The following is a 13,093-nucleotide window of genomic DNA, read 5'->3' as shown; positions in this document are numbered from 1 at the left end:
ACTCAAAGTACAAGAAGATACAAGTATATCCCATTTGCCTCCCACACCTAGGAGGGTAATGTTAGAGCATTCGTCCCTAGAATAGAAATAATTACCCATTGATATAAGTTAGAATAGTTGTCTTCTATCAATTTAGCCATTTTTGAGACTTGGACAATGTATAGGACCACCACTGCAGTCACTGTAGCCTTCTTTCCTAATCTACATAAGGTGTCATTTGTGGAAAAAAATTCATTCATTGGGGTACACTATTTTATATTGTTAAAGCTTACACTCCGATAAACTTATTTTTTCACAGATCACTAGCCATTGTGATGGAAAACAACTATGAATATTGATTTAATTTCCTATGTCCGGCCGGGTCTATGCTATCCTCCCCAGTTTAGCCCGTCCCCACAGTAGCTGTGAGATCGTAGTTTGTTTACAAGAAACTTTAAGGATTCTATCTGCTGGGGGGAGGGGGCAGTCATGTGATGCTCTCTGTGTGTAGCAGGAGAGCTTTGTGTCTGTGAAGCTGTGTGAATGCAGAATAACAGTGATGTAGACATGCTACTGTGTTCTTTTTGAATTCCTCCATCCTAGTCTGTGATTCTGCAGAACTCCGTCTGTCTCTGTCATAAACTCCTGTGCAGCCTTCTCCCCCCAGACACTACCTTCACAGCAAAAAAACGTTGTTATCCTTTAGTGCTAAAGAGACTACACTTCATGTATTTATTTCACTGCTGGTTTCTACTATTTTTCTATGCTCCTTGCTCTTTCATGCTTTTTCTATGAATAATGCCTACTAACAATGGACACAGAAGCATAGTGACACAGTTCTCCTTAAATCCAACTTTACATTTAATAAGGAGAACTTAGTAAGATTTTATTTATTTCGAAAATCTTTGAATGCTCCATTCATAGTAATTGTCTAATAATTGTCTAGTAAATGTAGTAGATACATTTTTTAGTTTTGAGGGTCCTACATGAATAAGTTGATCACAAGAGGTCTTGGAACTGTGACCTCCAGCAGTCAACTCCAAGGGCACATTTACTTACCCGTCCCGTCGCGATCCCCACCGTGTGTTGTCCTTCGAGGATTCGGGTCTGCCGCGATTCACTAAGATCGCGCGCCCGATTTCCTTCATGTGTCGCTTCCTCCGCTGAGGTCCGCCGGAGTTCACCTTCTTCTTCCCGGTGCATGTAAGTGCTGATCTTGCGACACAATTTGCTTTTTTAAATTCTGCGGTTTGTCCGAATCAGTCGGGTTGTCCGCCGTCCACGCCCCAGCATTTGTGTCGCAAGCAAGCCGACGCCGATGCGACACAATCCGATTGCGTTCCCCCAAAACCGGGGCAATTCAGCGCAAAACGGGAAAAATCACGAAACCCGCCGAAAATGCGTCATTCGGACCCTTAGTAAATGTGCCCCAAAGCGTTATTTTTTTCTGCAGTGCCTCTGCAGGAGAAATTTGGTATTACTTGGTTCATTTTGAAATCAATGTTAATGCAGGTTCGTTGATTATCCTTATATAAATATGCATTATTACATAAAGGATTGGGTGGGGTGGGGCAAGAGGTTTCCTGATGTATAACTAGGGCTGTCATGTTGTAATACCTATTTCTAGCATCTGTCCCATAGGCTGCCGCTGTGCTAGATTTTACTTGTATGGTATATATATTTGTCTGGTATAGTAATGTATACCTACAAATAGACACAGTTTTGGCCTGCACTAGGTAAAGCAGTGCCTACGGATACTTACCTGAATTGTTTACCTGGTTTCAGGTTGCAATGACAATTTTAGCTTTATATTGCCATATAGCTCTATTTATGTCCAGACTACATAGTTTTATGTACAATATGTTATTACACCCCTGGTTTTACTGAAGATTGATGTAGCCTTTTCCTATTCATGTAGGCGAGCGGTAATGTATTAGGAAAGGTATGGACAGTTATTGGCCACGACAGAGGGCCACGCTGGGGATAGCTGCTTACAGTGAGATATATTAGGGTCAGTTCCCTATATAGAGTGTATGATACGGGATGTGCGGGCTGTGAAGCTCCTTGTCACTGCACGGTTACTCAGCTGTTTGAGCCATCAACTCTGACAGCCACCCAGCCACGTGTCACACCCTCTCTGCTGTTTTTAGAAACATGAGACCCCCCCCCATAACGGGGAGTGTGAATCCCACCAGTCTCTGCCTTTTCTGATGCACATTATGTAGACAGTAACATAACATTTAATACTGAACATAAGCAGACGTTATATAACCAGAAAGGGGGGTAAATCCAGCTGGCACAAAATCAGGGCACCATCATGCCAAAGCTTTGCAAAACACAGTACTACCAGCTTATACCCCCACACACTGACATGGCTGCAGACAGCGATATACAGAACAGAAGCCATGGCTCTACTGACCCCCCTCCACCAAAAGGGTGCTTGATCTGACATTTATGTGTGGTATATATGTGATGTCATATACCATGTTTTCCATCATCTACACTTTTTTTTGTAAATTTTATTTTTCAGAGATCCGTAGTGCCGATGATAAAAGTAAACTTTGTAATACACTTCATCTAGGAAGACAGCTTCTCTATCCCATTTTTTGCTGCTTTCTTCTCCTCCATTGAGCCATACAGTGGATAGTAGAGAGAGAGGAGGCTAAAGATGTACTCCTTATATACCTAATAAACTGAAGGTCAAGCACTCCTTTAGATGCTGAAGTGTATTTTTATTGGAAGAAAATTAGTCAATTCTACAGTTGCGTAACGTTTCGGCCGGCTTGGCCTTTGCCATACGCAAATGCCGTGTATAGGTGATAACAGATGACTAGATACACAGCAGATGGTGCCGTGTGGCTGCGCCAACCGACAGTAAGGCTGAACCACACTGACAATAAAAATACGTTTACGCATCTAAAAGGTTGCGCTCAAATAGCACCCGGCAGTTCCATGTACGGACACACACCTGAAGAACTAGCTTATATACCTAGAAAATATTCCACTTTATAATTCAATTATCTCTGTAAGGAGTTCAGGAGATGAGACAATCCAGTGTGTACAAGACTATCTATAAGACAGCCTGTAAGGAGATAAGTCAATGGAAACCTTATCAGCTTCTCCTTATCAATCCATTGTGAAAGCTGATTTATTCACACTGCTAGAGGCAGGGGAAAAACAGGACGCAAGAATTGATAAAATATATTATAACCTTTACTATTATCACCTGCACAGTGGTTATGCATTAGTAACTGGTACACCCCATTTATCAAGTAAACTGGGATCCCACATATTAAGCCTGCACATTACCACACCATTCACAATTTATAGCACTGATTAAAATAGTCTAATGTACATCAAATAGAGTGTGGGGGCATTCTCAACTACAGCTATGTGGGTGCAAAAAGGGGATAAAGTACCCTGTTCCCATTAGGGGTGGGGCCTCCTGTGAGAACCTTTCACCTATCCAGTGGAAATTGAGTGTTTTAAATATACTAGACAAAAATCCAAAAACCACAGAACCTTGGGTGACAACTAGTGTAGACAACACTACAACTTCTAAATGGAATCATAACTTGGAATTCTTAATTTACGTAGACCAGTGGGTTTCGTTGCTGGCTCTTAGTGATGGGTCGTTCGTGAACGAGCCGGCACAAAGAACCGGCTCATTCAAGTGAACGATGTGAGCTGGCTCACCTCAGTGAGCCGATGGCTCACTAAACCCCGCCCCTATATGGCTCACCACGCCCGCGGCTCCCTATTTTATATTTAATAGGGAGCCGTTCAGGAGCCAGAAGAGCCGGCTCTTCTTAGTGAGCGGAGCCTAATGTGCCAGCTCACTAAGAAGAGCTGGAATTCCCATCACTACTGGCTCTCCAAAAAATAGATAGAACAAAGCCAATCGAAGGGTTGGACTCGAGAACTAGTAAACTAAATAAACAAATACTGGGGGTGTATGACTATTTTTGCACCACCTATAACTGTACCCTGGTTAACCACACCATAATTTTTTTGCATAACCAATCATAGCCAATAGGGGTGCCCATAAAAAAAACCCCAAAAAAACATAAAAAAATCGCTTGCTATGACTCCTTGAGGGAAACAACAGGAAATGGAACTCCGGCAGGATCAGGGATTGGGTTGCCATTGCCACTAATGTTGACATTTTTCTGAGATGGAAAAAAAATCTAGAAATAAGTTTGCACTTTCAGTTATATACTTAAAGTATCTAAAAGACATAATAGAATAAAATATATAGTAGTAGTATAGTATTAGAAACACATGATTGCTGTCTACCCAAAACAGCACCACAATAGTCACTGGGTTATGTAAGGTATTGCAGCTCGGCACCGTTTAAGTTATTAAGACTGAGATGCAATACCACACACAACCTGTGCACAGACGTGGCGCTGTTTATGGAAGAAAGCAGCCATGTTTTTCTAGACCTGGACAACCCATTTAAATATGTACATGGAGCATGCTTAGTATACGGATATACAGAATGTGAACTAGAGTGTGTGACGGGTTAAAGGCCACAGAAATACATACATCCCTCAGGTTTAGGGTGGGATTGAGGATGGAGGGGCACCTGGTCCTGACTGAAAGAGGAAGAACAGAAGCATGAGGAGGTCAGAGGTGAACGAAGAGGCTCAGAAAAGAAGTGAGAGAAAGGAGAGAGAAAGGGTGAGACGTACACACACATTGACTCAAGCCCCACAGTATTTCTCCACGGTTAGGGATGGGTGAGGCGATGGGAAAGACATGGATCATACCACTTATGGGTTATACAAGGAAGCATGTACAGGCGAAGCCAAGCTCCATATAGCTCCTATAGTCAGTACAGTCCTCAGGTTGGGTTCCATCACTAAAATGTGACCTGTGAACCTGGCCTTACTGTGACTCGGAGACTTATGGGTAATGCCCCTTCTGAATACAGGTGTTAGTGTGGATGGCATGCATTCAGTGCGGATGGCCAGTTTGTGGGATGAAGAAGTTTACTTAAAGTGACTGTCCGGTCCAAAGCTTTAACCTGATTTACAAGTCAGTATCTACACGGGAAGATATCATGCTATATACTTTCATCACACCTTACAGTATGGCTGCTTTTTAGCTCTGTTTTTGGGGGATAGAACTGTGACCACATTGCAGAAATGGATTCTATGGTGGTCTATGACACACCCCCTGTCCTCTTATTGGTTCAGCCTGCAGCACTTTCCGTCTCCTTGCAGCTCGTAACATATGTAATGTCCCTGCCAATGCAATCCTTACGAAATAATGCTCTCCTTTAGATTGGTACCTGTCCATAGAGCCTGATCACCTCTGTGTGCCATCTACTGCCTATAATTGGTAATGCAGCTGTATAATATCTACCTGGGAAGGGAGGGTCTAATTGTAACCAATCATAAGTTGTGCTTCATGTCTGTTAATCTGATTTGCCCTGAGGTTCCTATTTGGTTGGATGTCTGAAGCTCCGTCCAGCGTGGAGATTTTGTATATAGAGTTCTCTGAATCTTTTTCCAGAGACTAGTTCTTTTCTGAGTTTCCTTCGGTCTGAGTGCTAAGCAGACACAAGGCCGGCACACAACAGCCTGCTGGCTCCTACATGAGGATAGTCTGCCTCTATCAGTCCTGCTGCAGCTCTGACTACATACACAGCCTGCCCAAGATTGCTGCCAAAGCAGCTTCTATCTTCTCCAGACCCAAGTTCCTGAATCTGGACTGTGAGCTTATTCTACCAGACTGCATCCAACCATCTACCTCAGACACTGGCAGAGAGGACCACTACCTCAGCCTCCTATAATTGCTGCATTGACATCTTGAAATAAAGAGACTGTAAGTTTGATGTTTTACATCTTGTCTCCACGTGTGCTCCCTTGCTGCCGCTAACATCATGGGCCTCCCCTTTACCATCTACCCGGGGATTCCTAACACACACACAGGTACCAGGGGAATCCAGCTGCCCCTGCATTAAAAGGTCAGACCCTAGTGGGAGGTCAGACCCTGGTGAGAGCACATTGCTAGTGAATCACAAACAGGATTGACATAAACAAGACAATAATTATAATTGGTTAACAATCAAACCCTCCCCTTCCAGGCAGATGGGAATCAGCTGCATTAGCATTTACAGTCAGTAGATGGCAGCAAACATACAAGGGACTTTATCTGAAAGCACCTAGTTGAGTACGATGGAATTGGCCAGATCCCATGGACTGATCAGGGACCAGATAAGTTGCTAAAATTCATAATATACGCACGGCCATTACACATGACTGAGAATAAGAAGATTATTCAGGTCATTTTCACCCATATACTGTACTGGGGGAGTCTAGATGGGGACATTTTATAAAATTCTGTGAAATTTTCTCTATCATGGGTTGTAGATATCAATTTATATCAACTTGCATGACAACTATTGTCATATGCGTTAAGAAACCTGCTGATTTATTAATGTCTATGAAGGGCACCTACATTGGTGCTGTGCGTAACTTTGGGTTCGTCTTATGAAGACCTCAGTTAGGCCCTTGCCGTTACTTGTGGCCCTATTCCTATTCCCGCCAGTTGTTGGCAGGTCGATGGCAGCAGATATGCACAAACTCCCTCGACTTGGTACAGATCTTTAAAGAAGAAATTTTTTTAGGGGTTCGAAAGAGGACACATAATCATACACAGAGAGTAAACAAAAGAAGGAAAAAGGGAGCCAGGTGCCACAGGGAAGGGCACCCGAGAGATGCATGTGGTCCCCAGGCTGCTGGTTGCCCACCGTTGCTCTAGTCAATAACAGAAGTCATCCAGTCTCATTACTTTAACATCAAAGGAAATCTACCACCGGGATGAAGGATTGTAAACCAAGCACGCTGACATGATGGTGTGTGCCCCCCCTGGCAGGATCCGCTCTTCTTATAGCTTCTTATGTAATTGTTTTTTTTAGAAAAAAAAGCTTTACAAACTATGCAAATAAATCTGAGGGACTCCAGGCTCCATCAACAGCCATGGAGCCCTGAGCCCCTCAGACTCATTTGCATAATTTTTAAAGCCATTTTTTTTTTAAACAAACAAGGGTTAAAGAAGCTAAATGAAGAGCAGATCCTGCCAGAGGGGGCACACACCAGGATGTCAGTGTGCTTGGTTTACAATCCTTCATCCTGGTGGTAGATTTCCTTTAAGGTTCATAGAGGAAGGTCCCGCGTAGAGCATGTCTGGGGTCTCGTGATGTGTCCCGTACCTGGTGACGATCCCCATGGGACTGTTCCATTCCTCTGAGAGGGAGAAATAGATCCGTCACTGTTTGTATACCGCCGGTCACCCTTCAGGCTTCGGCTCTGTCGACCAGATCCCTCCAACATGGTGACAATCTCGTTACGATCTATATTTCGCAGAGCTGTGTAGAGGTCTTCCACTGCAAGATGTAATCATATCATGGACAGATATTACAAGTGACACTTCTCTGACCATGGAGACCTCCTTCGATCACAGGAATGGGGGTCCGAGTTACTACCAATCTACAACTTATGGGATCATAATACGATGACATGTATAATTGGCAGCCTTGCACGTCTCAGAGTATACATACGCTTTGCGTTGGATCCTTGCCGTGACGCCCAGAGGTGAAGTAAGGCGGCGCTCTGCTCCAGCAGGGAGTTTGGGTTCTCCACCCTGATCCTATTGATGTCATCCATCTCAAACTGCAGCTCCCGTGCCAGCTCTGTGAACGGGACACATCCACAATCATCACACAACCCCTTCCACTGTATAATGTCATGTAAAGACCCCGATGGTGACAGCAGCGCACAGATCCGGTTCCTGACATACATGATAATAGCGTCAGCACCTTCTATGATGCGGATAATGTGCCGGGAGCTTAGATACTAAGGGGATATGTGAGAGGGCTGTGGGATAGCGCAATGTCTGCCGCACTTATGTGTCCCCTGAATACTCTGCACGTGCCACAGACCGTCTGTATTGCGGATATTACTTTACTCTGACTGTGTTATTTATATTTTAAGGCTATGATCTGAGGATTACGTTTCTCCACAATAGTCCGTGTTGATTTATTAGTGCTGATTAGTAACTAGTAGCATATCCTAGTGACATGTCATCAGCTAATAGATGGACAAATAGCTGGTTAAGCCAGTTATGAAATCCTTCCAAACACATTCCGTATCCATTCCGTACCCTTGACCACCATGGATGCTATCTTTTCAGGACCAAAGGTCATCAGGGATGTTATCTGTTCAGTACCCTAGACCACCAGGGATGTTTTCTATTCAGTACCCTAGGCTTTTAGGGATGTTATCTATTCACTACCCTAGACCACCAGGGATGTTATCTATCCAGTACTCTAGACCACCAGGGATGCTATCTATTTAGTAACCGAGGCCACCAGATATGGTGTCCCCTCAGTACCCTAGACCAGAGGGATGTTTTCTATTCAGTATCCTAGACCACCAGGGATGTTATCTGTTCAGTATCCTAGACCACCAGGGATGTCTTCTATTCAGTATCCTAGACCACCAGGGATGTTATCTATAAAGTGCCCTAGACCACCAGGGATGTTGACCACTCAATACCCTAGACCACTGGGATGTTATCTATTCATTATCCTAGAACACCAGGGATGTTATTGATTCAATACCCTAGACCACTGAGGAAATTAACTATTCAGTATTCTAGAATCACAGGGATGTTATCGATTCAGCACACTAGACCACCCTGGATGGTATCAGTTCAGTACTCTAGACCACCAGGAATGTTATCTATTCAATACCCTAGACCACCAGGGATGTTATCTATACAGTACCTTAGTCTACCACCAAGGATGTTATCTATTCAATACCCTACACCACCTATCTATTCAGCAGCATATATCCTACTAGAGATGTTGTTTACTTACTGCTCTATGGATGTTATTATTAATAACCTATGGTAGATGAGCTCTTAAAATACGGATATTATTATAAAAAAAAATAAAAAATAGTAAAGTAAAAATATTGAAACTGTATTGACAAATTATATACAAACTCCTTGATGTATGGAGTCTAATGAGCCACTTGTCTAGTGCACTATATGACTCTCCCTGTAGTACAGATATATAATTACAAGGTGGAGTATAGAAGACATTGTAGAATCTTACTACACAAACAATCTGTCTAATAACTATGACGGGGGCAACGGGGGGCACCACGATGAACTGGTTTTTGTGTCTTTATAAGAAATCTGCTATCATAGACAACCCCTTTAAGGCGCTATAGCGGTAAGGTTACCATGGTAATAATTTGAGGGATCATTTACTAGTAGTGACCTCACGCGGCCTATAGGTGGTGCTCTCTGACTGCGTCAGATATAGAAAATGATGGCGCTGCCACCTGGCAGCATACACTGATTTGTATGGGCTATGGGGGAAGAAAAATAAGACAAATTGAAAACATATTTATCAAAATGCTGAACTGTGGGCACGACGCTAATGTACAGGAAAACACAGAAAGTGATATGGAAATGGCTCATTCTAGTCCAAAACAAGGACACTGTGCCAATGTGATTAATTGTTCCAGTGCAGAGCAGATGCTGCCTCCACAGCAATATATCACAGGGCACATGAAGGGCACAAGTCTGCCAGTGATGGAGTGTAAGCTCACCGGCCCAGCTTAGACCCAGATGCTCTGATATCACGGCCATCTTCATGTCAAAGCGGTCAGTGCCACTGAGAGAGCCTGGGGAGACAGAGAAAGCAGGGGTGACATCCGAAGAGTAAAAAGGTCATGACAGAGGCAAATGTTACGTTTAACCCAAATTGTGCAGAACAATTCACAGAGGAGGTAATAAAATGGGAGCACCTGAGTACAGGAGAGTTTAAGTAAGGGTATAAGACAGCAGAAAGGGAGTCACAGGACATGAGAGGACAGAATTATAAGTGTGGAGGATAGTAGTAAGAGGAGTAATAAGTGAGTGATGGAGACAACTATGGGGAGACAGTCTGAGGGGACAGTGAGAGGACGGCATGAGGGACAGCGAGAGGACGGCATGAGGGACAGCGAGAGGACAGTCTGAGGGGACAGTGAGAGGACAGTCCGAGGGGACAGTGAGAGGACGGCATGAGGGACAGCGAGAGGACAGTCCGAGGGGACAGTGAGAGGACGGCATGAGGGACAGTGAGAGGACAGTCTGAGGGGACAGTGAGAGGACGGCAGGAGGGACAGTGAGAGGACGGCATGAGGGACAGCGAGAGGACAGTCCGAGGGGACAGTGAGAGGACAGTCCGAGGGGACAGTGAGAGGACAGTCCGAGGGGACAGTGAGAGGACAGTCCGAGGGGACAGTGAGAGGAGGGTCCGAGGGGACAGTGAGAGGAGGGTCCGAGGGGACAGTGAGAGGACGGCAGGAGGGACAGCGAGAGGACAGTCCGAGGGGACAGTGAGAGGACAGTCCGAGGGGACAGTGAGAGGACAGTCTGAGGGGACAGTGAGAGGACAGTCTGAGGGGACAGTGAGAGGACAGTCTGAGGGGACAGTGAGAGGACAGTCTGAGGGGACAGTGAGAGGACAGTCTGAGGGGACAGTGAGAGGACAGTCTGAGGGGACAGCGAGAGGACGGCAAGAGGGACATTGAGAGGACGGCAAGAGGGACAGTGAGAGGACGGCAAGAGGGACAGTGAGAGGACAGTCCGAGGGGACAGCGAGAGGGCGGCATGAGGGACAGTGAGAAGACAGTCTGAGGGGGCAGTGAGAGGACAGTCTGAGGGGACAGTGAGAGGACAGTCTGAGGGGACAGTGAGAGGACAGTCTGAGGGGACAGGGAGAGGACAGTCTGAGGGGACAGCGAGAGGAAAGTCTGAGGGGACAGCGAGAGGACAGTCTGAGGGGACAGCGAGAGGACAGTCTGAGGGGACAGCGAGAGGACAGTCTGAGGGGACAGTGAAAGGACAGTCTGAGGGGACAGTGAGAGGACAGTCTGAGGGGACAGTGAGAGGACGGCATGAGGGACAGCGAGAGGACAGTCCGAGGGGACAGTGAGAGGACGGCATGAGGGACAGCGAGAGGACAGTCTGAGGGGACAGTGAGAGGACAGTCTGAGGGGACAGTGAGAGGACAGTCTGAGGGGACAGCGAGAGGACGGCAAGAGGGACAGCGAGAGGACGGCAAGAGGGACAGTGAGAGGACGGCAAGAGGGACAGTGAGAGGACGGCAAGAGGGACAGTGAGAGGACGGCAAGAGGGACAGCGAGAGGACGGCAAGAGGGACAGTGAGAGGACGGCATGAGGGACAGCGAGAGGACAGTCCGAGGGGACAGCGAGAGGACAGTCCGAGGGGACAGCGAGAGGACGGCAAGAGGGACAGTGAGAGGACGGCAAGAGGGACAGCGAGAGGACGGCAAGAGGGACAGCGAGAGGACGGCATGAGGGACAGCGAGAGGACAGTCCGAGGGGACAGCGAGAGGACAGTCCGAGGGGACAGCGAGAGGACAGTCTGAGGGGACAGTGAGAGGACAGTCTGAGGGGACAGTGAGAGGACGGCAGGAGGGACAGCGAGAGGACAGTCCGAGGGGACAGTGAGAGGACAGTCCGAGGGGACAGTGAGAGGACAGTCCGAGGGGACAGTGAGAGGACGGTCCGAGGGGACAGTGAGAGGAGGGTCCGAGGGGACAGTGAGAGGAGGGTCCGAGGGGACAGTGAGAGGACGGCAGGAGGGACAGTGAGAGGACGGCAGGAGGGACAGCGAGAGGACAGTCCGAGGGGACAGTGAGAGGACGGCAGGAGGGACAGTGAGAGGACGGCATGAGGGACAGCGAGAGGACAGTCCGAGGGGACAGTGAGAGGACGGCATGAGGGGACAGTGAGAGGACGGCATGAGGGGACAGTGAGAGGACAGTCTGAGGGGACAGTGAGAGGACAGTCTGAGGGGACAGTGAGAGGACGGCATGAGGGACAGCGAGAGGACGGCATGAGGGGACAGTGAGAGGACAGTCCGAGGGGACAGTGAGAGGACAGTCTGAGGGGACAGTGAGAGGACAGTCTGAGGGGACAGTGAGAGGACGGCAAGAGGGACAGTGAGAGGACGGCAAGAGGGACAGTGAGAGGACGGCAAGAGGGACAGTGAGAGGACGGCAAGAGGGACAGTGAGAGGACAGTCCGAGGGGACAGTGAGAGGACAGTCTGAGGGGACAGTGAGAGGACGGCATGAAGGACAGCGAGAGGACAGTCCGAGGGGACAGGGAGAGGACGGCATGAGGGACAGTGAGAAGACAGTCTGAGGGGACAGCGAGAGGAAAGTCTGAGGGGACAGCGAGAGGAAAGTCTGAGGGGACAGCGAGAGGAAAGTCTGAGGGGACAGCGAGAGGACGGTCCGAGGGGACAGCGAGAGGACGGTCCGAGGGGACAGCGAGAGGACGGCATGAGGGGACAGCGAGAGGACAGTCTGAGGGGACAGCGAGAGGACAGTCTGAGGGGACAGTGAGAGGACAGTCTGAGGGGACAGTGAGAGGACAGTCTGAGGGGACAGTGAGAGGACAGTCTGAGGGGACAGTGAGAGGACGGCATGAGGGACAGCGAGAGGACAGTCTGAGGGGACAGTGAGAGGACAGTCTGAGGGGACAGTGAGAGGACAGTCTGAGGGGACAGTGAGAGGACAGTCTGAGGGGACAGTGAGAGGACAGTCTGAGGGGACAGTGAGAGGACAGTCTGAGGGGACAGTGAGAGGACAGTCTGAGGGGACAGTGAGAGGACAGTCTGAGGGGACAGTGAGAGGACAGTCTGAGGGGACAGTGAGAGGACAGTCTGAGGGGACAGTGAGAGGACAGTCTGAGGGGACAGTGAGAGGACGGCAAGAGGGACAGTGAGAGGACGGCAAGAGGGACAGTGAGAGGACGGCAAGAGGGACAGTGAGAGGACGGCAAGAGGGACAGTGAGAGGACGGCAAGAGGGACAGTGAGAGGACGGCAAGAGGGACAGTGAGAGGACAGTCTGAGGGGACAGTGAGAGAACAGTCTGAGGGGACAGTGAGAGGAAAGTCTGAGGGGACAGCGAGAGGAAAGTCTGAGGGGACAACGAGAGGAAAGTCTGAGGGGACAGCGAGAGGACGGTCCGAGGGGACAGCGAGAGGACGGCATGAGGGGACAGCGAGAGG

At 47.8% G+C, this 13,093-nt stretch overlaps 1 protein-coding gene across 2 annotated transcripts in view; it reads right to left on the bottom strand.

The window, feature by feature from the left end:
* ANK1 (ankyrin 1) overlaps window positions 1-13,093 on the bottom strand; it is a 197,051-nt gene that overhangs the window by 23,632 nt on the left and 160,326 nt on the right. For both annotated transcript variants that reach the window (XM_072149293.1, XM_072149294.1), the window contains 3 exons: window positions 9,612-9,686; window positions 7,550-7,681; window positions 7,202-7,375 (listed from right to left, as the gene is read on the bottom strand). In XM_072149293.1, the coding sequence (XP_072005394.1) occupies window positions 7,202-7,375; window positions 7,550-7,681; window positions 9,612-9,686 (381 nt within the window). The remainder of the gene's footprint in view (window positions 1-7,201; window positions 7,376-7,549; window positions 7,682-9,611; window positions 9,687-13,093) is intronic.

This window comes from Engystomops pustulosus, chromosome 4, assembly GCF_040894005.1.
Source record: "Engystomops pustulosus chromosome 4, aEngPut4.maternal, whole genome shotgun sequence".
Classification (NCBI taxonomy): domain Eukaryota; kingdom Metazoa; phylum Chordata; class Amphibia; order Anura; family Leptodactylidae; genus Engystomops; species Engystomops pustulosus.
This window is presented reverse-complemented; position numbering and strand designations above follow the sequence as displayed.